Below are 26,212 nucleotides of genomic sequence, written 5' to 3' on the forward strand. Positions count from 1 at the left end.
TGCCTGATTGTGGGCCAGGTCCATGGTAGGAGACAACCTCAAAGTGATGTTTCTCTCCCTGTCTTTCTCCCTTCCCCTCTCTAAAAATAAGTAAATCTTTAAAAAAAAATCTTAGGGCCTTGGGAACTGAATGTGAGTGGTTAAAAGGGACTGGGAATCACTGGTTTCTTAAACTCCTGTGGCAGTCATTGGCTTAACTCTGCCCTAGCATTTACTACAGTAGTTGACTAGAAGACAGTTAAGTCTCATGTGTTTGATGGATAGGAGATAGTAGCTTGCTGTTGTTTTAATTTGCATTTTCCTAATTACAGTGAGTTGAGCACTTTTCTACATGTTTACTGGCTAATGAGGTTTATTTTCTGTGAAGTGCCTATTATTCCTTTACATACTTTCCTGTTGGGTTGTTGTATATTGATTTGTAGGGGTTATTTATATATTCTTTGATATTATTAATTTTTATGTATTTCACAAATATTTTTCTAAGTCTGATTTATAAACATATTCTCCATAGTAAAATTTCATAGGCATATTACTCTTACGATTTTTTATATTCTGAATTTTTAAATTAATGGGTTTTTTTTTCTTTTTCTCTCTATAGGTTATGAATGTGATTTCTGATGAAACTGGATTGGAAATATTTTCATGATCTTTGTATATTTATATATATATATTTTAAAACTTTGCATTTGACTTAAAGTGCCATGAGAAAATTTGCATATTGCAAGGTGGTCCTAGCCACCTCCTTGATTTGGGTACTCTTGGATATGTTCCTGCTGCTTTACTTCAGTGAATGCAACAAATGTGATGAAAAAAAGGAGAGAGGACTTCCTGCTGGGGATGGTGAGTGACATTTTAGAATAAAACAATCAATTTGATAAGTATTTCACTGGGGGTTTTTTTTGTTGCTGTTGTTAACTAATTTGGGTAGTATAAAATTTTAACATTTCTATGTTAATAGTAATCCCTGCTTTCCTATATATGATGATCACATTTCCAATAATTCTCTAGTGGTTCTTCCACACAGTTAAAATTATTAAAGCATCATGTATAGAATTGCTAAATTCCGTTTTTGTGTTCATTGTTAAATGTAGTTAATTTTCTGGAATTTATATTGCATTACCAAATAATATAAGATATCTCATAATTGGAACTATCAAAATTGTACAGATTGGTCCAATGCCATAATCCTGAGTGGAGCATTAAAATTGTATTACTGGGTATCAAAAGATTATTTCTCCTACCTTCCCATCTTGGTCCTAAGGGAAAAAGTCATGGATAGATGTGATCTGGAGCATTCTCTTGATGAAAGGAGGAATAATAATGCTGCACATAGCTCCAGGTAACTCTTCTAGGGAGGGCTTTTAAGAAAAAAAAGCTATAGAATAAGGGCTGCAATGAGAACACTACAATATCTGGTGTGGGAGACAGGAAACACAAATATGAAGGGTCTAGGTAAGATGTACCGACATTTTTGGCAGAGGACACTAGAAAAACTCAGTTTAAACTCCTGTGTTTTGTAAACAAATGCTGCCTTTATTTATTTATTGTTTTAAATAATGAAAATGACTTTGCATTATGAGTCAGTAATTTAGCTATTCTTGGCTCTGAACTCTGATTAGTTACAGAATATCTCTTTGGCTCTACAGTAATTCTATTTTTAGGAATTATGTATAAATGATTACTGTTTTAACATAAGTTTTATTTGAGTAGCCATATTTAAATATCCCTAAAATTTATAATCTGAAATTATGTATTTGTATTGGTAAGTGTGCTTGCTTACTGTTATATTTATAGATGGAATTGTATAACCAGTTCTGTTTACTTCATTTTGGGACATTTGCCTAAAAACAGGATCAGTCACCAGCACTGGACTCTAGTAATACCTAGGCTAACCTCTAACTTTTAAATTTCACTTTCCCCGTAAGTTTTAATAAAATACGTTTTTATTCAAAGTCATCCTGTTTGCTGACTTTCCTGGTTTACTTTGTGGTCCTGCTGTTTAGTAACTTTGTTGAATGACAAAGTGCTGCTTCCTGATCTGTAACTCCCTGTCTACATTTAAATCAAAGGGCAGGTATTACCATTCACCAGTAAGAGTCTAGGATATTTTTTCCCTAAGAGAACAGATTAACTTTCCCCTCACCCCACCTTAATTCACTGTTATTTATAGTGGGAGTTCATGGTGTTCTGTCTTACATTTGAAGGCATGGAAATGAGAAAGAATGGGACCTGCAGTGCATGAAGATCTACTTGGTAAATGTTTTAAAACTGATTTGTGCTGGGCATTGTAATAGGTGCTAATAATAGACCCCTATTCGACAGTAACAACAAAAATACAAAATTTCTCCCTTTGGGAACTTGCAGTCCAATAAGAGAAAGAATAATAGTGAAATACTGACATAAATAGCATAGTGGAAATACACATAAAATCAGAAAGGAAGGAATGCCTTGGGGCATCTGGGAAGGTGTGCAGAATGGAAATTTGTTGAAGCTGAGTAATATCAGGGTGAACAGATGTTCATTAGGTTTAATGGGCAAGCGGAACACCTTCTAAGCAAAGGAAAGAAGCATGTGCAAGGTAAGCAAGTGTGAGAACAGAGTTGATGGATAGGAGAATGTGAAGAAAGTGCAGATGAGCTTGGAAGGTTAGAAGAGGCCATATCACAAAAGGTCTTTATGGCATGCTAAGGGTTTTAGACTTTATCTTGTAGGCCTTGGAATGCCATTGAAGGAACTTAAACAAAGGAGTAAGTAACCTGATGGGATCTGGACTTTCAGAAGAAGTTTGGTGGTCATGTGACTGATGTACTAGAAGAGAATGAGACAGCAGAGATCGATTGTGAGGTAGTTGTGGAAATTTGGAGAAGTTCTTGGCACCTGCACTGAAATGACACTAGAAGTAGAAAGGAAATAAAATATATGAAAAGTATGTGAATAGTGGTGTTTACAAAATGTAGTGAGCCATTGACTATAGATCCAAGATGACTCTTAAGTGTCCCTGTTTGGATGACTTCATATGAGGTGGGGACCCCCAGGGGCTCAGAAGCTTTGATGACAAGGTGGCTGGATGTGTTGGCTTTGGAATATTTCACTCTGAGGTGCTGGCAGCGATGCTCTGTGGTCCAGAGTGGTTGAGGGTGGGCACATAGGCAGTAGTAGGTTAAGTCTTGTCTGTTCATGCGATTGCACTGGGAGCATATGTAGAGTTAGAAGAGATTGACCCAGTTTTGGAGAGCCTCAAGGAGCCTCAGGGAAGGAAGAGAGGCCTCTTAGGAGCTCAGAGGTAGAAGGAGAAGCCAGAGTGAGTACGATCATGGAAACCCAGGAGTGGTGTTTGTTCAGAGATTTTACCTGAGACAAGGACCAGGTATTTCTGATATGTTTGGAGCAGGGTAGCATCTGACCCTGGGAGGTGCCAGTGAGTAGTGGAGATGTGTAGCTTATTCTTTTAGAAAGCTTTGACATGAAGAGGAAGGGGTAGTCAAATAGTTAAAAGAAAGGAATAGAGCCAGGGTTGGTTTTCTGTGTATGTATGTATTTTCTTATGTAAGTTTAAGGAGAGATTTTAAATATAAGGAAAAGAAGTAACACTTGAAAGAGTGAATATTCAGCAGATGAGACTGTGGTGTCAAAACCATAAAAAGAGGATTATCCTTGAAGAGGATTCTAAGGTTAGTACAGATCGAAAACCACTGGTGGCATGAGTATCAAAGAAAAGTGGTAGTTATTATACAAAGTGCAAAGTAAGGGAGAGATGGTCTGGAAGTAACAACGTGGAGCTGTAAGATAGCATCATTACCTCTGGGAAAGGAGAATGACCAGTTTTCACAGAAAAGGTGATTAGAGTTAAGTCTGGAGTGTAGATGAGGAGATAAGACATAAAGAAGTTTTTTAATAGCCTGGGGGTGTCAGGATGCTTATAGAACAGACCCAGAAGGACACCTGTAGTGAGAGGATGCCAGCAGGGCTGAGCAGTAAACCAGAAGGCGAGTAAACAGCTAAACAGTGTTTGAGAGGCTAGCAGTTCCAGATGGGGCCTTAGAGCATGCTTGCAGCTTGTGACTTAGACAGCCTTGAGGGGTTGACAGGAACGGGGAGGACAATGATTTGGAAAAGGGGGACAGCTGGTGTTAAGGAAAAATAGGCTGAAAAATCTGCTCTTCTGTGAGGTTTCAGTGCAGTGGAAACTGAGAGGTCCCAAGTAACTTCAGAGCACTGAAGTTATTAAGGATCTCAACAGGTGAGGTTGTGGAGGTACCTCCAAAGGGATCTTTCACTGAAGGTGTTGGGAGAGAGTGGCTAGGTAATGGCAGTAGGATTTGGACCTTAGTGGAATTAGCAAGTACAGTCAGTGACCTAGAAGAAGGTAGGTCTGTTTTGATACAATACGTAAGGTCTCCAGGATCTTCATTTTCTATGGCATTTGCAAAACCAAAACAAAATTTAAAAAAAAACAACAAAAAACAATGAGCAGATATAACACTCCAGGGTAATTATTTCAGTATCATAAGGATCTCATTTCCGAACATTCTTTGATCTGTTTTACAGTGACAATTTGGTAAAATTTACCATAGTATGTTCTGTATAGTGTGAATAAAGGTGTTCTATTTTTAAGTATTGGGTTGGCTAAAAAGTCTGTATGTTTTTTTTTCCATAAAAGACACATATTTTCATTTCCACCAATAACTTTATTGATTTGTATATTTTGAGTATGTCGCTATCTCCCAGGTGGTATAACTTTGATTGTTCTCAGTTAATGTCTCAATTTGATCACCGTCAACTTCAACTGGTCTGCCCAACCACGGAGCATCGTCCAGTGAGAAGTCTCCAGCATGAAACTTCTCAAACCACTTTTGACACATTCAGTCAATCACAGCACCTTCTCTGTACACTGAACAGATCGTTTTTATGTTTCAGTTGCATTTTTACCTTTCTTAAAATAATAAAGCATAATGTGCCAAAAGCGTTGCATGTTTTCTTCCATCTTCAATATTAAAATGGCTACACAAAAATTCACCAATTTTGATAAATTTCTTTAAATGCATGCTGATATGACAGCTGTCACAATGCAGTGTAACAAAATTGTTTCAAATGAAGTAGACAACTAAGTGTTCCTGGAACCATCTTATGGGAAAAAAGGCAAACAAACTTTTTGGCCAACCCAGTAGAACAGACTGATTATCCTTATGATAATGCTAAAGGTCTCTTATAAGATAGTTATTAATATATTTAACAATCTTTTAAGATTCTTACATTTACTTACTTGCCTACTTCAAGTACTATAGCAGACCTGTCTTTGGTGATTATAGAAGTGTTGATTTTTGTTTTTCTGAGTAGTTCTCTCTCATAGTTTTATATTTGTATTTTATATCCTAGGGAATATTATACTTGATTTTCATATCATTAAAATGTTGATGGAATCAGGTTTTCATGTCCATATGCTAGACTTATTTCAACTGTCAAACATTAGAAAACCTATGAGAACATAGTTTATAGAAGAAACTTAATGATTAAAAATTTAAAAATATTGTTCGTAAATGCTTTCAGAAACTCCTTATTACAATTTCTTTTACATCTTTAGAGCTTTATATACCAAACACATGACTAAATTGAACATGAAATTGGAATGATGGTTGAAACTGACAAGGATGTTGAGGTAGCAGAAAGTTATCAGTGAGTTTATTATATATAATATTTTGGGCTTTTTAAAATCAGGTAATTTGCTATGTTATGTCAAATCTTACATACCTTTGTTTATAGATATTTATTGTTTTATATACCACTAAAAAAGCAAAAACATTCTAGTTACCATTGTAAGCCACATTCCAATCACATATTAAAATATGTATAAATAGCAAAAGGAAAAACATTTTGGAAGAGGTAAAATATAGTGCATAACAACAGTAAAGATGATAGTTGTGTAATAAGGTAAGAAAACTCTTTGGAAGAAATGATTATAGCCTTTTATTGTTTTTTTTTCCCTCCAAAACAGTGTCATATAACCTTATACATCTTTATTCTACTTCCATAAGAAAAATCTATTTTTGTTTAAAATAGATTATAGGTGGTGTTCTATATAAGTTAACCCTCCAAAACTGAGCTATGATGATGTTTCCATTTTAACTTGTCTTTAAAGAGTCATCTGATACTGAAACAGGACACAGGTAACTGGAAGATACTTACAGTCAGGGCCACCAGACATCTCCCATCTTTCTGTCACCCGTGCTGTGCCTGGAAGGTGATTGTCACTTCCAGAATTGCGCCGCTTTCTGTTGACTCCCCAACATCCCAGCCCCCAAATCTGTTGGTTGCTCTTTATTTTCAGAGACAGATAAGTAAGTAGAATTGATTCTAAGAGTTTTATAATTTTCAAACTTTTAAAAGCTTGTATGGGCATTGCACTTCTGTTACATGTCATATAGTTTTTATTATACTTATTGAGAGTTTTTAAAAAATTCTGTCAACCCTTATATTTAAAGAACTTGCTGGGCAAACATCAGGCAGAATTTGGTTTTGAAAACTATCTTCCATGGGTTTTCAATAACTTTTAAGTTATTTCCTAATATTTTCACATCCTTCAGTTTATTCCAAGAGCGGGGAAAATTATTTTATACGTGTGTTTTTTGATGGTCCTCTAAAATAGATGTTTATATCCTAGACAGAGTTGTTAAAGACACACTGATGCTGCAGCTTTCATGTTGGTGGGTTGCTTTGTACCTCCATCTGAAACAGTCTTCCTGTGGGCTGGCTGTACCAGTTAGTGCTGCTCCCAGGTGGATGAAGCCTGGGGGGAGAGAGCTGGTTTGCTTATTGCCTTGATGTCTCCATTTCTGTGCAGAGATTTTTGGGGAATGCCTGAAGAAAAACTGCAGGAAAATAAAACTTTCAGTTAAAAAAGAAAGTAATGTTCCAAACATGTTTTCTTCACATTATTGTCCTCACCTTATAGTATATCCATTCTTTTTAGATGGGAAGTTTAACACACTTTTATCTCAGTTTAGTACATCCTAGAACCTGTTCTTCTTGGAATGTTTTTAACATCTCAAAAGCATATAACAAGAAAGATTTAGGAATTGCTGATCTGGAATACTACTCTTTATGTATATATGAAGGTATAATGTTACTTCTGATTAGAAGTGTCTTTCATGATGCTCCACCTTGCATGATGTAATGTTCACTGTTACCAATTCTAGAATTTCATTTCTACTTATTTTCTTTTTAAAGATTTTTTTACTTTTTTTTAGAGAGAGAGAGGGGAAGGGAGGGAGAAAAGGGGTGAAAGGAACATTAATGTGTGGTTGCCTCCCACATGCCCCCCACTGGGGACCTGGCCCAAGACCCAGGCATGCGCCCTGACCAGGAATTGAATCCATGACCCTTTGGTTCACAGGCTGGTACTCAGTCCAGTGAGCCACACCAGCCAGGACTTTATTTACTTTCAATAGTACTGTTACATTATTAGTTCAGCATATAGTTATAAAACTCATGTACGACACTATGCTAAACTCCACAGAAGGTACATAAAACCCCGGCTAAAAAGAGATCATAGCCTAATGGAGGGTTACGGTAAGACAGCTTTAGCAATCATGATAGTAAGAAATAGCAGTTGGGTGCTCTGCCTCTTGGGAGCATGCCCATGCCTTTCGTCCCTCTCAGTCGTACATCTTTATTTTCTCTCCTAAACTCTGAGGGTCCACACAAAACTTGTAACCAGGAAGGCAGTGGCAGCCTGTCTCAGGTCAACCCCCCCACCCCGAACCTGTCTCCAAGGCCCCCTTTTTCTTTTCAGTGAGCTGACAGCAGCCCCTCATAGTTCACTTCTTTCCTGAGATGTTTCTGAAGAGCCAAAGTAGCCCCATCCAGGCTCTCTCCCTAGCTTTAATAAATGTACTCTCAAAAAGAAAATAGCAATTGATTAGAGGTATAAGAACTGTAGATAAAATGATGTGGTAGTCAAGAGTAGTAAATGGACAGATTCAGGAAAGTTACAGGCAAGAGAAACCATTTTAGCTGGGCCTTGAAAGACAAATCGGTGTTTGGTATTGCGGAGCTGGGAGTGGGAAGGAGATGTGAAGGGAGGGGACCTGTGTGAGCCACAGCACCAAAGCAAGAATATGGTGTACCAGATAGGGCACCAAAAGCAAGGCACCGAATATGGGGACAGTAGTAAGTTGCTATTTGACGGAGGATGAATTATGGGGAGAGGGTGTCGAGAGCCTAGCACAGCAGGTGGCTTGTGGCAAGTTAGGTTAAATTTCAAATTGAAGAGGTTAGACTTTTGGAGACTGAAAATAAGACAAGGAAGCCTTGTTTCCAGGGAGGTTAATGTGGTACCACTGTTTGAGATGGGTATACCAAGGTAATGCAGTGATTCAGGTGAGTGGTGCCAGGTGAGAAGGTTTTAAGTCATGACACTGATGTGAAGTGGAGGACAAGGTAGCTCCTAGGAGGTGTTAGAGGTGGGGAGAGGATGGGCTCAGAAATGGCTGTCATTGCTGACACGGTTTAAACTCATGTTATTAAACAGAAACACAATTCAATTGCTATAAAATTGTTAGTTAAGTTTTCTTCTTATTTTTAGTTCTAGAGCCAGTACAGAAGCCTCATGAAGGTCCTGGAGAAATGGGGAAACCAGTTGTCATTCCTAAAGAGGATCAAGAAAAGATGAAAGAAATGTTTAAAATCAATCAGTTCAATTTAATGGCAAGTGAGATAATTGCCCTCAACAGGTCTTTACCGGATGTTCGGTTAGAAGGGTAAGTACTGAGTGTGGTCCTAATAGTGTTTAATGTAAATGAAAAGTATGTTCTGAGTTCCTAATAAATTGCATGTTAGTGTTAATTGTTTCTGAAGTGAATGCTATATCACTAATTTACTACTTACCCCACTGAAAAATAATTAAATGGTGATAAAATAATACCTCAAGTTACTGTGGATCATTAGGATTATGTATTTCAGGCTTTGGAAAATAATTATTTATCTTAATAGGTTAAGATGGTAGGAGGTTTTAAACTTCATTATCATTACCAAAATATTCATATTATCTACTTTTTACAAGAGATTCTTTTGAGTTTTCTGTAACTTAAAACAGTGAAGTATGCAGTTATAAGTACAGGCTACCAAATTTTTACATACGTGTATACCTGTCATCCAAATCAATATGCAAAACATTTCCAACCAGCCCTGAGATTTCTCTTATGTTTCTTCTCAGTCAGTACTCCCACCCAAAAGGTTACCTTTGTTTCCACACTCCTAATCATAGAGGAATGTTGTCCTTTTTTTGAACATTTTATAAGTGGATCCATACAGAATATATTCTTTTGTGTCTTTGAAATCTATGTTATATATATATATCGGAGGTTTATTTGAACATTAATAGATATTTGGGTTGCTCCCACTTTTCAACTGTTAATGAATTAAGCTGTTGTGACATTTTTGTGTGTCTCTTTTGGTATGTATTGGGGGACTTAATACATCAGGACTTAAGCTACATTTCTATTTGGTATGTATTGGGGGAAAGAAATGGCTTATGTGTTTATATAGATTAAAACATGCTGCCAAACATTTTTCCAAGATGGTTGTACCAGTTTACACTTCTACTGGCAAAATACACTGCTCTATTACCAAAGAAGGTAATACAAAGCATCTGGACTAGAGGACAACAGGCACAGTTTAAAAAAAAAAAAAAAAGCAAGGGAACGGTAGAAAACACTAGTGAGTTAAGTGAGTTTATACATTGCTGAGACCCCTAACTACCATGCCATCTATGGCTCCCATCAATGCCAGATCTGTGCCTTCCCATCTAGGCAAGAGACTGGGGGATCTTTCTCAACAGAATTGGACTAGCCCTAGAGAAGAAAACATACACCAACATCGGAGATTCTGCCGTTTATGGCACAGACTAATCACCCTGGTAGAAAATCATCGTCCAGTAAGCCTCACTCTTACATTCAAAGCTTACATTCAACTTTTTGATCATCCATGTGTAAAACAAAACAGATAATCAAGAAACACTAGACATCACAGGAAACCCTCAAAAATGAAAAGTATAGTTTAAAGCAAACAGAAACAGCAACTTGAAGAAACCAAAGATTATTCAGGGAAAAGGCTACTTATAAAGAAATAATTAGTACTCTCAGTGATATAAGAATACATATTACAACCATAAAACAAGAATAGGATACTATTAAAAAGGATACACTGAGAGAACCAACTAGAGCTTTTGGAAATTTTTTTTTAAAAGTAGCAGCAAAAATTCAGTAGCAAGTTGGGAAGAAATCTTCCACGAAGATGGGCCAAAGAAACAAAGTGATGGGCAATAGGGAAAAGCAAATGAAATTGAGGGGACAATGGAGGAAGACTAGTATTTGATTAATAAGAGTCTCAAAGAGAACAACAACAAAATGTCAGGGAGGGGGGATTTATCCACAAAATTTCCCAGATCTGGACGGCCCTGGTTTTCAGAGTGAACGAGCCCATCATGTTTTCAGGACAGCAGATGAAAACAAACAGGGCCCAAGGCACTGTGAGTTGTAGAACACTGGGGATCCTCCTACCCAAAAGACCTATAACTTAGATTTTTAATGGAGAAACTATAGATTTCTCTAGAAAAGAAAGCAGGTCACAATCAAAGGATCTTTAATCAGAGTGTCTTCCAACTTAGCAGCAGCTCTGGAAACAGGAGCAAAATTCTAAAGGAAAATATTGCCCAACCTAAAATTTCATATTCATTTAAACTTACAATCAAATGCACAGGTTGAATAAGGACTTTTTTGGAAATGCAAGGTCTCAAAACACTGAACTGCCACACATCTTTCCTCGGGAAGTTCCCGGAGAGTGTGCTGTACCAAATAATGAGGTAAACCAAGGAAAAGGAGGCCACAGGATGTGGAAGACAGGAGACCCAACATGTGTGAGAGATGCTGGGAGTCCCTGGAGGGTGGTGAAGGGAGAGCCCTGGGCGAGAGTTGTGTGGGCAGAGAGGCAGCCTGCCTAGACAGAAGTGGATTAGAACACACACTTGGGTAGAGCTCTGTGATGCTGACATCGTATTTTGGAGAGCTGAATGTCTTTAGAAGAGATTTGCACACTTGGTGGAGAATATGCAATTGAATTACTAATAAGTACATAGAAAACCATACCAAGGAAAAAACTTAACACAATCATTAACTCCAGGGAAAGCTTTTAAAAATTGTTTAGAGAAAGCAAAAATAACCATAGCTTACTGCACGGCAGAGCCGTGAGTGAGTCATAATAAAATAACCATTGAATATTGTGCCTATAAAAATTAAACTGACGGGATGCAGCATGTCTGTTCAGCAAATTGGTTAAGTGGTGTTCAGTCAAGACAAGCTTCACTGTAATCTCAGGTTTTGCAAGCTATGTATACTTTCCTGAACAATTTAGGAATTATTGAAGAAAAGCTGGAACCTTCAGGGATGCCTACAGTTAATATTTTAACAACATCTATGTTAAAAAGAGTCTTAACTACTATTTTTTCTTATAGAGTTATTTTTGTAATTTGAGTAATTCCCCTGAGCACATAACCACTCAACACATTTTATTAAGCATTTATGTTTTTTAAATCTTTTACATGTCTCTTGAAGATACTGTTACTGATTAATAGCCTTGAAGTGTATTAGAAGTCACCAGCTTTTGGACCGTGAACAACTTCACGATGGAAAGAACAGTGTTTAAATGGTGTGATATGTACGCCTGCGCACTGGGTTTCTTGCTTGGTGAGGGCTCCCGTGCTCTGACAAACTCTGTTTCATGCACGCTGCCCCTGCACAGTCCTTCTGGCCAACCGCTGGGCCTTCATGGGACTGGGCTGCTTGTGACAGAGAAGGGGGCACGAAGTTACTGCTACCTGAGTAGCCTTTTTATAGCTTCTTGTTCCATCTCTGTGCTGGTATCCTTTTTAAAAAAAAATCATTATGGAAAATATCAAATGCATACAAAAATAGAGAAAATAGTATAATGAACCCTCATGTATTCATCACCTGCTTCAACAATTCCTAACAGCTTTGTATTGCACTTAGATGTCCTCCTCCAGTCTCCATCTTCCGGTGTCGATACCTCTGTGTGGTCTCTTCCTGTGTTGTTTTAGGGCTGGTCGGTAGAACCGGTAGAACACAGTACAGGTGATGAGTGTCACTTTCAGGATTAGGTTATAAAATACACTGTGTTTTCCAATTTGGGTTTTTACTCTCACTTTGATCTTTGGCTCTAGGGTAGACTAGCCAACAACAGGAGCATCCCTGTGGTTTATTGCCTTTTGTGATCACCCAGGTGAGTGAGATTAGGAGCAGGTTCCCCAGTCCTGGGCAAGGACATAGCAGTTGTAAATATATGTTCTGAAAGATAAGGACTCATTAAAAAAAAAGAAAAATCATGGTACCATTTTCATAACTAAAAAATATTAACAGTGATTCCTTAATAACATGAAATACCCAGTTAGTGTTCAAGTTTCCCTAGTGGTGTCATCTATTTTTCTCTTTTTTAAAAAATAGTGTTTGTGTCAGGATCCAAATAAGGTCTGTACGTTGCAACCTGTATATATGTCTTAAATCTTTTTTTAGCCTGCAGGCTCCCCCTCTATCTTCTTTTTTCCCCTTACAGTTTATTATTTAAAGACCAGGTAGAGTGTCTTGTGTCTTTCCTCAGCCTGAATTTTGCTAACTGCATCACTGTGGCATCATTGATTGTGTTCCTCTGTTCTCTCTTTCTGATATCTTCGAAGCTAATAAATTGTGTGCATGTGGTAGAAAAGGCCTGAAAACTGGTCCGTCATGTGCATCACCATTGGACATGTCTATTATCTGTCCTGTTTGTCTGTGTTCTCTTTTGGGAATTCCTGTTAGCCAGGCTTCGGATGGCTGGAATTGATTCCTGTAGTCTCATATTTTTGTGTTCTCTCTCTCTCCTTCTCCTTCCTTCCTTCCAGGGAGAAATCCCAGACTCTTTCAGCTACTTTCTTGAATTTTTTATTACTAAGTCCTTATCATTGCCTGACTTTTTAAAAATATAGGCAAAAAAACCTGTAGTATACCATTTTTATACATATAAATATTTGTGAGATATTTAGCATAACAGTAGCATTTTAATCAATGTAGTTTTTTAGAATAATTTTAACTTTGGTTTAAAAAATAACAGCGCCATGAGGCAGGCTGCTGTTAACATACCTGAGAGAGATTACTGTAGCCCAGGATAATTAAGTGGGGTTTGAATCCAGGGCCTCTGACTCTTGATTCCCTTCTTTCTCTATCTAATTGCTGGAAGTTATTTTCTCTTATTTTAAAAATAATTCCTTTTAATACTACATGTAATTCTGGCAACAGGTTAAAAAATCATGCATTTAGTAGAATTTTATTTATTTTTTTATACCAGATAAATGTCTTTAGATGATTTTGATGAAACTATGGAAGTTGTTGTTTATAATTGTTTAAGCCTAATGGTTTTATATTTTTTTCAGGTGCTTTCAGTAACTTTGATATTACTTTGATATTCAGTAACTTCTATAAAGACTAATTGGTAGTTCTTAAGGCTAATATGTATTTTGTTTTAGTTAAATAAAATTTTGCAAACAAAATATTCTAACATAAATATTACTTTTTTGTACCTGTATTTATCATCTTGTAGTTTGTTTTCTATCTACCTTATGAAATGTAAATTTTCCTGATACAAAATTTAGTGAATTCCCTGACTTTTTTGTTGTTGTTTTATTTACTGCCTCAAAGACACATGTGATAATTTGTAGTTTAAAAATGTGCTTTCAAATATGTGTCTTGAAGTATTTTTATTATGCATTTTCTTTTACTAGTGCTCTATCAGAAATTTTTTTAAAAAGTAGCCTTTTCTTATTTTATCAATTAGTTTTTGACTAAAAATGGCCTAAATATTCAGAAAGCTGGAGGAGATAACAGACCTTTGTACTAACCACTAGCTTTATCAAATTTAAGTTACTGTAATTTTTCATATTTTATTTTTAACAGTAAATCTTCATAGGTACAGTTAAAACTTTTTGTATACCCTTCCCCAGTTCTAATCTGCTTTGCTCTAACCATAGGTCTGGTTTTTGCATTTATCATTACTCGGCATGTTTTAAAAGTAGTAAATGCAAAAATCAGGCCTAGGTTTCTTTTTTAACTTGACAAATACTAGTATAGCATATGTACATATCCTTCTGCAACTTTTAAAAATAGTTTTTGTTCAGGCATTGATTTTGAGATTTATCTATGTCAATACATGTAGTTCTAGGTCACTCACTTTAACTGCTTTGCAGAAGTCTATTTTATGAACATAACATAATTTATTTAATGTTTGATTTTATGTATCTTTTAGTCACTAATGGACCATGAAATCAATTTAGTGAGTATTTTAATTAGTGAAATAGACTAGGAGATATCAGAGTGTGTCTCATGTGGTAAAGGTATTTTTTCATTAATCGTTGTTTCAGTATGTGTGTACTGGGTTAATGTAAAATGTATTTGTTACTGTGGGTTATAGTCAGAAAGACCTTAGATGTGAAATTACTGTGCTAAAAGGTATGTGGTTTTTTTGTTCATTTGATTTTTTTAAGTGCTCCCATAGTGGTTTTACCAATTTATACTTCCCAGCCGCAGTGAGTGAGAGACGTTTCTCTGATATTTGTGCAGAGTGTGATGGGGGCACGAGTGAGACACAACAGCGGACTGGATGAGGCTGGCACATGTGAAGAAGTTTTCAATTCTGATTGCATTTTTAGGAGGGAACCAAGAGAATGCTGATGGGTTGGATGTGGAACAAAAGAGAAAAGGAGGAGTTAAGAATTATAGTAATACTTGCCAAGATGGAAAGAAGAGGAAAAATACAGATACACATATTTATAAAATTCTACAGTGCTGGGAAAAGGTGGAAATCATAGTCATCAGGGACAAGAGAATTTAGAGACGCGGGACTGTTTGAGATGGCTTTGGGAGTAGGTGAGGTGAAAAGAGTGACTGAGAAGAGGAGGAATTTCTAGCAAGAGTCTGAGAAAGACAAGATGTAGTGAGGGAAGAAGTATGCAGTGCCAAAGAAGCCATGCACGTGTTTCCAGCAGGAAGTGGTCGCCTATGTTAACTGCTGCTCACAGATAAAGTAAATTGATGCCTCCAAGTTGACCAAGAGATTTCATTGTGTAGAGGTTTTTGGAATTTGTACAAAATTGTTTCTGGAGTGATGGGAATGAAACCTTCATGAAAAAAATAGGGAAATGCTCACTTCAGCAGCACATTTACTAAAATTGGAATGATACAGAGAAGATTAGCATGGCCCCTGTGCAAGGATGACATGCAAATTTGTGAAGCATTCCATATTTTTAGACATGAAAAGATGCTCAGCATCAGTAGCCATCAGAGAGACGCAAATTAAAACCACAATAAGATACCACCTCACACCGGTCAGAATGGCCATCATAAACAAATCAACAAATGACAAGTGCTGGTGAGACTGGGGAGAAAAGGGAACCCTAGTGCACTGTTGATGGGAATGCAGACTGCTGCAGCCACTGTGGAAAACAGTATGGAATTTCTTCAGGAAACTAAAAATGGAACTGCCTTTTGACCCAGCAATTCCACTGCTGGGATTATACCCTAATAGCCCAGAAACACCAATCCAAAACACCTATGCACCCCAATGTTCATAGCAGCACAATTTACAATAGCCAAGTGCTGAAAGCAACCTAAGTACCTGTCAGTAAATGAGTGGATCAAAAAACTATGGTACATTTACACAATGGAATTCTATGCAGCAGAGAGAAAGAAGGAGCTCCTACCCTTTGAGACAGCATGGATGGAACTAGAGAGCATTATGCTAAGTGAAATAAGCAAGCTGGTGAGGGACAAATACTATATGATCTCACCTTTAACTGGAACATAATCAACAAAAGAAAAAAGCAAACAAAATATAACCAGAGACATTGAAATTAAGAACAATCTAACAATAGCCAGAGAGGAGGGGGGAGGGGACAGTGGGGAGAAGGGTTTTCAGGAACTACTATAAAGGACACATGGAGAAAACCAAGGGGGAGGGTGGAAGCACGGGAGGGAGGTGGGTTTGGCTGGGGTAGGGGTGAGTGGTGGGGAGAAAATGCAGAAAACTAATTGAACAATAATAATTTAAAAAATAAAAATATATATCTAAAACAAAAAGTAGGGAGGACTTCCACTTTTTATAATTGTGGTCATAGTGATCTGTACCAACTCCCCAGTTCAGTTTACCTAGAAAGTTAGAAAAAAAAATTTTAATTATCTGCTTGAAAACATCCAGAGATTAGAAGGCAGTGAAGAATTCCAAGCCAAAATATGGGAGAAGATGGAAACCCAGAGAGCCAAGCCGAGAATTTGGAGGCCACTTTTTGCCTTGATGGTTCTGCTAAATCCAGATACATATTTAAAAACTTAACAGTGCTTTTAACAGTCTTTTGATGGTAGGGAATAAAAACTGGAGTCTAAAGCCTACCACGTGCCTGTGGAGAAGGGTGTGATAGCCCCTTTCCCTTCCCTAATGCTTTAGTTTTAGGCTCCCATAATGATAGAATTGAAGGAGATAAGCTCTTGAAGCTCATCTTCAAACTATCTCAGTGCATGGAACTGAATTAAGGTGATTAGGGCTTACTAGTGCCTCTAGCTCCCTTAGAAGAAGTAACTGCCTGGCTTGCATTCAAAAAAAGAGCAGGCATGTGAGGAAACAAGACAACGTGAAATGAAACAAACAATAGGCAATAGAAAATAGACCAAAATGTATTCCAGATAATGAAGTTACCAGGTACAGACTTTTGAATGATTGTACATCATGTTGATGTGTTCAGGGAGGTTAAAAACAAGATTAAGAATTTCAGCAGAAAACTGGAATCTATTAGAAAAGAACCAAATGGAAATTTTAGAACTGAGAAAGCACAATAATAAAAAATAAAAACACAGTGGATAGGTTTAGCAGAAGATTATACATATCTGAAGAGTGAACTAAATTGTAGCTCAGAAGTAAATATCCAGAATGAAGCATGGAGAGTTGGAAATATGGAAAGTAAAGGCAAGATAATAAGAGCTATGAGAGAAACAGTGAAAGGTCTAAAATTAACATATTGTAATCAGTAGAGCTAGAAAGAGAATTAGAGCAGTAGCCATACTTGAAAGTTTAAAGGCCAAGAACTTTCCAAAACCATGAAGGACAGTGAGTCACAGAATCAGTCCAGCAAACACTGAGCAGGACAGCTGCCACATCGTGCCTAGGCACTTTGTAACAAAGCACTGCAAACCAGAACCAGGGAAGAGAATTGTTTTACAAAGGGGGTGGGTGGGGCAGGGAACATAAAGATTACCTTCAGAGACCCAATAGTAAGTTTGACAGCTGACTTCTTTAGAGAGAAAAAAATAGGTGGGGGAGCCAAAAGATTATGGCATGACATCTTTTAAAGGCTAAGAGATAACCACAAGCCTAAAATTTATTTCCAACAAAAATGTCCTTCAAAAATAAAAAAATTAAGATAAACAAGTGAGTTAATTTATTATCTGCACTAAAAAATACTAATGGACATTCTCTAGTCAGAAAAAAAAATCCCACTGGAATACTCAGAATAGAAATGAAGGAAGAGCAATAAAAATGGTAAATATGGTAAATGGTAGATAAATTAATGTCAACTTAAAAATATTTCATGGGATATAAAATATCTATAAAATTAAAATCTAGAACAAAGCATTTTCTTTGGGTGGGGACATGAAGTTAAACATTAGTAAGATCTTTTTTGTGTTGTCAAGTGAGTAAAAATAAGAGTTAGTAGTAGACATTAATAAGTCAAGGCTAGATGTTGTAATCTTTAAGGTAACCATGAGAAGAAAGTGAATATTAATAGAGTAGGGAAAACTAGAGTAAGATTAATAGAGTAAATTAGAAAATAGTAAATCTAAAATAAGGAAAGAAAGATTTAAACTACAGCATATTAGTAGTTACATTAAATGGGTTAAAGGTATTGCTTAAAAGACAAAGACTGCTAGAATGCATTTTAAAATGAGAATTATATATTATAAGAGTCAGACATAAAAAAATAGATACAGGAACATTCGGGGTAAAAGAAGTGAACAGAAATACACCTGACCTATGTTACTGGCAGCTAAAATAGAATTCAAGGCAAAAAGCATATTTGAAAACCATGATTTAAATTCACAACATTGACAGGAAAAAAGGAGATGTTATGTGGTCATTTTAGTAGATAAAAAGGATTTGATTAAAAAGTTGTCACCAGTCATCATAAAAATCGTAGAATTCCCAGGTAAAAGAATAAAATGTATCTAGAAAACAAAACAAAACCTTACAACAAATATTCACATTTAATAACAATTTTGAAAGCTTTTCCTTTGAGATCTGGACTATGATACAGATACCCATTAGCACTGTTTCTATTCAGGCAAGAAAATATGGCTATATGGATTGGAAAGGAAGAATTAAAACTTACTATGTGTATTTGCAGTTGACATATACATGTATAATGAAAGTCCAAAAGAATTATAGGTAAAAGATTAGAATCAATAAGTTGTTTAGCAAGACTGATGACTTTAAGGCAAATATTTAGAAGAAGAATGTATTGTATTTCTGTGTCAGTTTTCCAACAAAAGAAAATTTAAAAAATTTAAATACCTCTTTAAAAATCAACCAGAAAATATCAAATATAGGAAACTCTTTAAAGAAAATTCTAAAACATTGAGAGAAATTAAAGATATCAATAAATGAAGAAATGCCCTGTGTTCATGGGTGGATGACTCAGCATTATAAAAATGTTGGTTCTTTTCAAGTTAGTTTATAGATTTAGTGCGTTCCCAGTTAAACACGTGTGTGTGTGTGCAAATACACGTACATGTAACATGACAGATTGGTTCACAAAGGTAACTGGACATGCAAAGACCCAGAAGACCCAGATTCTTATGGAAGAATAAGATTAAGGATTTTTAATTAAAGTTACCAAGATTTCTTAGGAAACTATAATAATTAAGATAGTGTGGTATTGTTGTTGTGATAAGCAGATCAGGGAAACAACAGGGAGTTCCTAACTAGCCCCACACTACTGGAACGCTCAGTGTAGGGTGAAGGCAGCACTGCATAGCAGTAGGAAAAGGATGACCTTCTTAAGAGAAAAGTAAACTGCTAGGTCAACCTAATATATTTAACGTCAAAACTGAAACTGTACCTTTGTCTCATACCATACAGAAAAACCAGTTTCCTGTATTACAGATGTAAACATGAAGGCAAAGCAGTAAAGCTCTTAAAAGATCACATAAGGAATTTTTTATGATCTCAGAATAGGGAAAAATTTCTTCAACAGAACACAGAAGTCACCCAAAAATGAAGGAAAACTTTGGTATAAATAAGATTACATTAAAGACTTTGTTCACTTTTTAAAAAGTGAAAAGAAAGATATATTGAGAAGGCAAGTCACACAAGATATTTATGATACTCATAACCAGCAATGTGCTCAGATCCACAATACATAAATGCCTACATATCAATAAGACTGACAATCCAAAAGAAAAATGAGAGACTTGAACTTCAAAGAAGAGATTATTATCTAAGTGACCAATGAACATTGACAAGATGCTCAACCTCATTTGTAATGAAGAGAACACAAAACCACAATGAAATAACCACGTCAAACACTGGGAGTTGAATTGGTACATTGACATTGAAAAATATGTTTACTAAAATGATTATTAACATAATTCATGACCCAGCAGATCCAATCTCTTAACAGAAATGCATGCATATACGCACCAGGAGACAAAGCAAAAAAGTTTATAGCAGTACTATTTGTACTGGCTCCAAGCCGCTGGTAACCTAAGTGTCTGTCAACAGTAGAGCACGGTATAGTCATACAATGGACTGCTTTATGGCAATGAAAATGAACAAAAGCTACATACTACAGCATGGATGACTCTCACTGTTAACACTGAGCAAAAAGTCCCACAAGAATATATATGTAGAAAAATGGCTGCTTCTGGGAAGGTCAAAAAAGGTCAAACAGACTGTAATGGAAAGTGTTAGGACAATGATTGGCCACCTTTGTAGAGGAAAGAAAAGGTAATGGAAAAGGGGGACTTGGAAGTGCTAGCACTATTCTTTCTTCACCTGAAGGGTGGTTACATGGACATTAACTGTATGATAACTCGTTGAGCACTCAGTTTATGTTTTCGAACTCGGTGAGACTTCAAATAAAATCAATTGAGGGAAAAGTGGAAGGGGAAGCAGTAGAGAGATAGCAAGTGTAGCATTGCTTCTGAGGTGTAGTTGGAAAATGGAGAGATAGGGTGTTAGCTAGGGAGGTCGTGCAATCAAGGGAAACATTTTGTTTTCCTTTTTTTAGATGGTATATGGTATAGTATGGTTGTGTGTTGATGGGAATGATCCGCTTGAGGGAAAATTTGAGGGGAGTGTTCCAGCAATAGCATTGACCTTGAGTAAGCAAGGAGCGTAGTTGGCTTCAGACAGCAACAGGGATAACTCACATTGTGCAGTCGGTTACTTCTGTCTTCAGTGTGTTTGTTCTATTACATTGTGATGAAGTTGCACTAGAAGAAAAATATGATTGTGGATTTGACGGTTTCTCTCCTAACTCATTCTGTTAGCTTATTTTTCAAGGCTACATCATTTGATGCATTTAGGACAATTCACGGTGGTGTTTTTCTTTCTTTAACCCAGTGTTTGCTGTATTTTTATTAACCTTTCCCTCTTGGTTTTGATAATACTGTACCACTTTTAGTCAGTTTAACATTTTTCTGGTGTGTCTTTTTTTTTTCTATTTCTTTACTTTCACCCATCTGTATGATTTTGTTTTAGGTGTATCTCTACTAAATGGCTGGATTTTATACTTTTAATTCACTCTAATAGTCTTTTGTTTTTAATGGGTTAAGTTTGATGCATAACTATAATTATTGTGACTTGATATATTTTTATTTCTAGGTTGAACCATATGAAATTGATATTTTCCATTGTTGACCTATTAAATGACAGTTTCATAAAGTTCAACCTCATAAATCTTGTTTTCTGTTTACCTTTTTAATTTCTCATTTTGCTAATTGATTCAATTTCACCTGATAAAATTTTTAGTATTCCTGTTTTTCTGTCTTGGTGTGGAACCTGTGCACCTTATTTCTATGCCTTTAGTAGTAAGACCTGTAGTTGTCAAGGTTTGGATTTACCTTCATCTGCGTGCTCAGTGCATGTATTGTACTTTTGATCTGAGTGTACATATTATTTGATTCTAGGACATTTCTAGCAATAATTTCAGATATTGCTGAGTCACTATTTCTTCCAGTCTGTTCCTCGGGAACTACTCATATGTTGATGCTAGAGCTTCTCAAGCCACACTGTTATTTTTTTCTCCCTTCATGAATTGTGTCCAGATGGATTTCTCATTAATATCTTGATACTGGCAAAGTCCAGGTCTGACTCTGCTGTTTACTGGCTGTGTGGCTTTGAACAAGTTGCTTGACTTTTCTGTACCATATGATCCTTATCTGTACCATGAGGAAAATAACAAGTTTGCTCTGAGTATTTGTAGTGCTTTGAATCCTTCCCAGCACCTGGGATAAAGGCCTCGGTTCAGGGAGTGAACTGTAGGTCCCAGGCAGTCCTCAGGAAAAGCCAAGTCCAAGCATGCTTTTCCATCTCCACCCTCTTTTACTAATCACTATCTGGCTTCTGAAGTGTATTCACAATGAAATGTTAAATTAGAAATATAAGATTAATATTTAACTACCCCCATACTAAAGCTGAACAGAGCGGGCCAGGAGGTCCTTTTCAGACCACTTCCCAGAGGTGGAAGGATAAGTAGTGTGGACACCCTCGAAAGTGCAGCTTTTTCACCCCCTTTTCTGAATCCAGAAAAGGCTTGCTTATTCTAGGTCAGGGGCTGGACTGGTGGTATAGCTGGCAGTGTCCAGACCACCTTGTGCTTGCCAAGAACCCTTACTGCCTTGTAGGGTCTCCAGGGGCACATTTCCTGGAGGAGACTACAGGAAAGAGTAACATTGTTCCAGTGTCAAGAAGCATTACATAGAAGTTAACAATCAAAGAATGAGTTTTGCAATGTGTGATCTTAGACAAGCAGGTTTAAGACAAATTCCAAGTCACCTAATATGGCAATTTTATTTGATATAGTAAGTCTTAAAAAGTGATAGTACCATTTATTGGGTGTTTATTATGTTCTGGGCACTATATATATGATCATATTTAAGCAGTTGAGCAAAACAGCATTAGTATGCCCAGTTTATCCGTGGGGAAACTTAGACTTTGGGAGGTTAAATGATTCGTGCCAAAGATGGTTAGTAAGTGACCCAAGTGAAATTTGGCAATGACAAAACACATAATCTTAATCAGGGTACTTTGCCATCACTTTTTTGGTTAGATCTTCATTGACCTTGCCTGACTGAGTATATACAGAGGAGAAATTATGTAACTTTACCAAAAATATAGGCTTGTTCTTGGTAAATGGTGGTGACAGGCTAAATTTAGTGGATGACAAAGAACACCTCGAAAATCACAGCTTAGAGGGAAACGGAGAAGAGGATTGGATCGTATGTGCATATTCACTTCGCTAAACCTGTTTCCTCATCTGTAGTACTGGGATAATAATACTCTGTCTTAGTGTTGTTATAAGGATAAAGTGGGATAATACATATATAACTCTTAATGCCATTTCGGGCTGTAGGAAGGTTAGGGTAAGTAGAGTGGGACTTTAACAGTTGAGAAATAATAGAAAAAAATAATCTATCTAGGGACTTCTGTTCTACATTCCCGGGTCATTAGGCATTTGCATGGATTGATTCTCTTCAGCCTGAACTTGCTGAAGTGAACACCACCTTAAGCAAATTTACTAATCTCTATTCCCTGAAACATCTATGACTCACTAAAGCAGGCACTCAACCCAGCTGTCAGACCATATAGTGAATTTCATGCATTCATGAGAGTTTGTTAGTAATCCTTTCATTCGCATGTAACAGGAGTGCTTATTATATAGGCCATCTTTTAGTTAATGCTGTACTTAGGGGACATAAATGAAACCACTTGTGTTTTGATTCATTGTTTAAAAAACAGGGATTTTCCATCAACTCCCAACTCCACTCCATTATATAACTCACTCCCATTAATACCATCAGCCCACTATTGTAGTGATGGTGTAGTTTGAAAAATGTATTTATCTCCTTTTATTCTTTCTCAGCCTGTGCCCTCAACCAAAACAAAGGAGTAAAGTAAAAAGAGGAAAACAGGAAATCCACTGCGTGAGAGGGACAGTTAGAACCCCCAAGGGGATGGGGAGGTGCAAACCCCTGATGACAGCAGTATAGGCATAGAGGCGACCAGCCCTGAAAATTTCAGGAGACATTTCTTTAAGATTTTGTTGCTATCATAGCAGTGCTTCTGAACATCATACGGGTATATTTAGACAATTTGTAGAGAGTCTGAGTTAGAGCTAATGACAGATTTGAGAGTTTGGGTTCGAATTAGTGACAAAAAATTAAGAAAAGAAAATAACTCAGTGTGAAGTGGAAGGGAATGCTGTGCCGTAAAGGAAAAGTATTTATAATATGCAGATCAGGTATGAATAACATTTTACAAAGTCCTGATATAAACCTTAAGTAATGATGTAACCAAACACATACTTTGGGAGACCGAGGGACCACAAGTATATATGTTGGGATGGGGATAGAAGTGAAATAAACCCTCTTGTTCTATAGTAAAGAGTCAATATGTAGCATCTAGAACTAGAAGAAAATCAGCAGGTAAAAATGCAGATACAGTACTTAGAATTATGGAAGTAAATGCCAAGAGAAATAGGTAAAAGAATTGAAGGTGGTTTGCATATTTATGGGAAAAGGAAAATGGCAGAAGTGAGGCAATAGCTTTTTTTTTTTTTTAACATGCTTTGGACTTTTTAAGCTATGTACGCGTCCTTTGATCAACTAAAAATGAAAAAAAGTTGCTCAAGTAACTTTCACCTCTGCAGACATCCTACCTACCAGGATACTGACTACCCTAATTAGTGCTTCTCAAACTTGTGAGTCTGGGAGAAGAGGGAGAAAGGGCATGGGGTGAGGATGGCGGGTATCTCTGCTCTCTCTTAGGACACTCTTTTCTAGTTTCTCAGACCAGAAAGAGAGCTTCTCTTGGGGCTCTTTGTGCATCCAGTGCACACTTTCACTTTGGGGACTCCCTTGAATTGCAGGCTGGCTAATGCCAGAGGGAGAAAAATGGAAACTTCACCACTGGTTGATAGAACTTCAGATTCTGCTACCACTTATATTTCGGAGTCTCCTCAAATAGATGCTCCATGCATTCTGTCCAGGATTTATAGTTCCACTCACTGGGAGAGACGAGAGTGGGGTGTGCTTACGCCATCTTTCCTGGAAGCAGAAAGTACTCATTTAAAGTGTATGGTTCAGTGATTTGCAATAAATTTGCAGACTTATGCAAGCATTACCACTTTTAGAAAATTTCTATCACCCCAAGGATCTCTGGTGTTATTTGTAGTCACTCTTCTTCCCAGTGTCAGCCCCAGGGTTAAGTTATCACTGTTGAACTCTATCTGGGTGGATTTGCCTTTTCTGGGGATTTCATATAAATGGAGTCATAAATACAGGGTCTGGCAGAAGTAATGCCTGCTTGAATGTGGCTGGTAGGGTAATAATATGGGTGTAATAATTTATAGTTTTAATTTGAACATTTTACCTAAAAATGTCACATGGTATGCTTGAGTGTGATACTATGTTATAGAATTACATGCTTATGATTTTATGTTTTAAAAAAGTTGTTATTTGTGCCAGACTCTGTGTATAGTCTTTTATGTTTGGACTCTTTCATTGAGGATCATTTTTCTGGGATTTATCCATGTGATAGCATGTACGTCCCTGTTCCTTTCTGTTGCCCAGTCTTAACTCAATTGTATGGATATACCACATTTATTTCTTCTGTTACCAATTGATGAATATTTGGGTTGTTTCCATTCTTTGGCTATTATGAATAGTGTTGCTAAGAACATTTGTGTACAAGTGTTTGTGTGAATATATGTTTTCATTTTTCTTGGGTAAATTCCTAATTGCTGGGCCATGTGGTAATTATGCTTAACTAAACTATGTAAGAAATTGTCAAACTTTTTTTTCCCCCGAAGTGACTGCACCATTTACGTTCCCACTAGCAATGTATAAGTGTTCTAATTTCTATACATCCTCACCAATACTTCTTTTTGACTGTCTTTTTTTATTATAGCCATTTTGCTGGGTGTAAAGTGGTCTCTTGTGATTTTAATATGCTTTCCCCTAATGACTAAATGATCTTGGAGTTCTTTTCATGTACTTACATTCTTATATCTTTGAAATGTCTCTTTAATTGTTTTGCTCATTTTTAATTGGATTATTTGTCTTTTATTGACTTGTAACAGGTCTTCATATATTCTAAATATAAATCTTTTATCAGATATATAATATCCAAATTTTTTTTTCCTAATTTGTGGATTGTCTTTTTATTTCCTTAATGCTACCTTTTGAAGCACAAAATTTTTACATTTTGATGAAGTCAGATTTCCCTTGTTTCTTTATGAACTGTGCTTTTAGTGCCAAACTTAATGGTGTAAGGCTGAAAGCTTTCGCCCTAAGATGAGAAACAAGGAAAGGGTGTCTGCTCTCCATTGCTGTTCAGCGTTGTAACTGAATGCTCTCCAAAACCCAGAGTACACCCTGAGTGCAGACAGGGAGCCCCAAGAGACACCGTCTCTTCCTGGTCTAAGGAACAAGAAAGGGGAGAGATCTCCCTCTTTTTCCTTTTCTCCATCCCTTGCTTTTTTCCCAGTCTCTGTTAGTCCAGCCTCTAGGCAATATTGCCAACACAGCACATCCACAGGAGCACTAGCCAGGCAAGCAACTGAAACTCTGAGGGAGGAGGCATCTGCTCTCTGACCAGAGGATCTCTGGTCTCCAGCACCTGGGTAGAATCCATCATTTTTCTTTTTCTGCCTCCTCTGCAAGACCACAAACACAGACACAGTCATAGGAAATTTGCTGCAGAGTAAGGAAACTAAAGCGTCAGATTTTAGCTATGCTGGGACACTTAACATAAAAGATGTCAGTTCTCCCCAATAAATGTACAGATTTAATGCATTTCCATTCAGAAGCCCAACAAGGGGATTAAAATTGTATATGGAAAGGCAAAG

The 26,212-nt window shown here is 36.8% G+C and overlaps 1 protein-coding gene and 1 non-coding gene across 2 annotated transcripts in view; both read left to right on the plus strand.

The window, feature by feature from the left end:
- The window catches only part of GALNT1 (polypeptide N-acetylgalactosaminyltransferase 1), an 82,251-nt gene that overhangs the window by 12,551 nt on the left and 43,488 nt on the right, over positions 1-26,212 (plus strand). Inside the window, exons 2-3 of the mRNA XM_045849862.1 lie at positions 599-840; positions 8,582-8,756. Of these exons, the coding sequence (XP_045705818.1) occupies positions 702-840; positions 8,582-8,756 (314 nt within the window). The 5' untranslated portion in view covers positions 599-701. The remainder of the gene's footprint in view (positions 1-598; positions 841-8,581; positions 8,757-26,212) is intronic.
- Positions 15,236-15,342, plus strand: LOC123826504. The gene has a single exon (XR_006787069.1). It is a non-coding gene; the product is annotated as a U6 spliceosomal RNA (small nuclear RNA).

The sequence above is a fragment of the Phyllostomus hastatus genome, unplaced genomic scaffold, assembly GCF_019186645.2.
Source record: "Phyllostomus hastatus isolate PE091 unplaced genomic scaffold, TTU_PhHast_1.1 phas_contig_80, whole genome shotgun sequence".
NCBI lineage: Eukaryota > Metazoa > Chordata > Mammalia > Chiroptera > Phyllostomidae > Phyllostomus > Phyllostomus hastatus.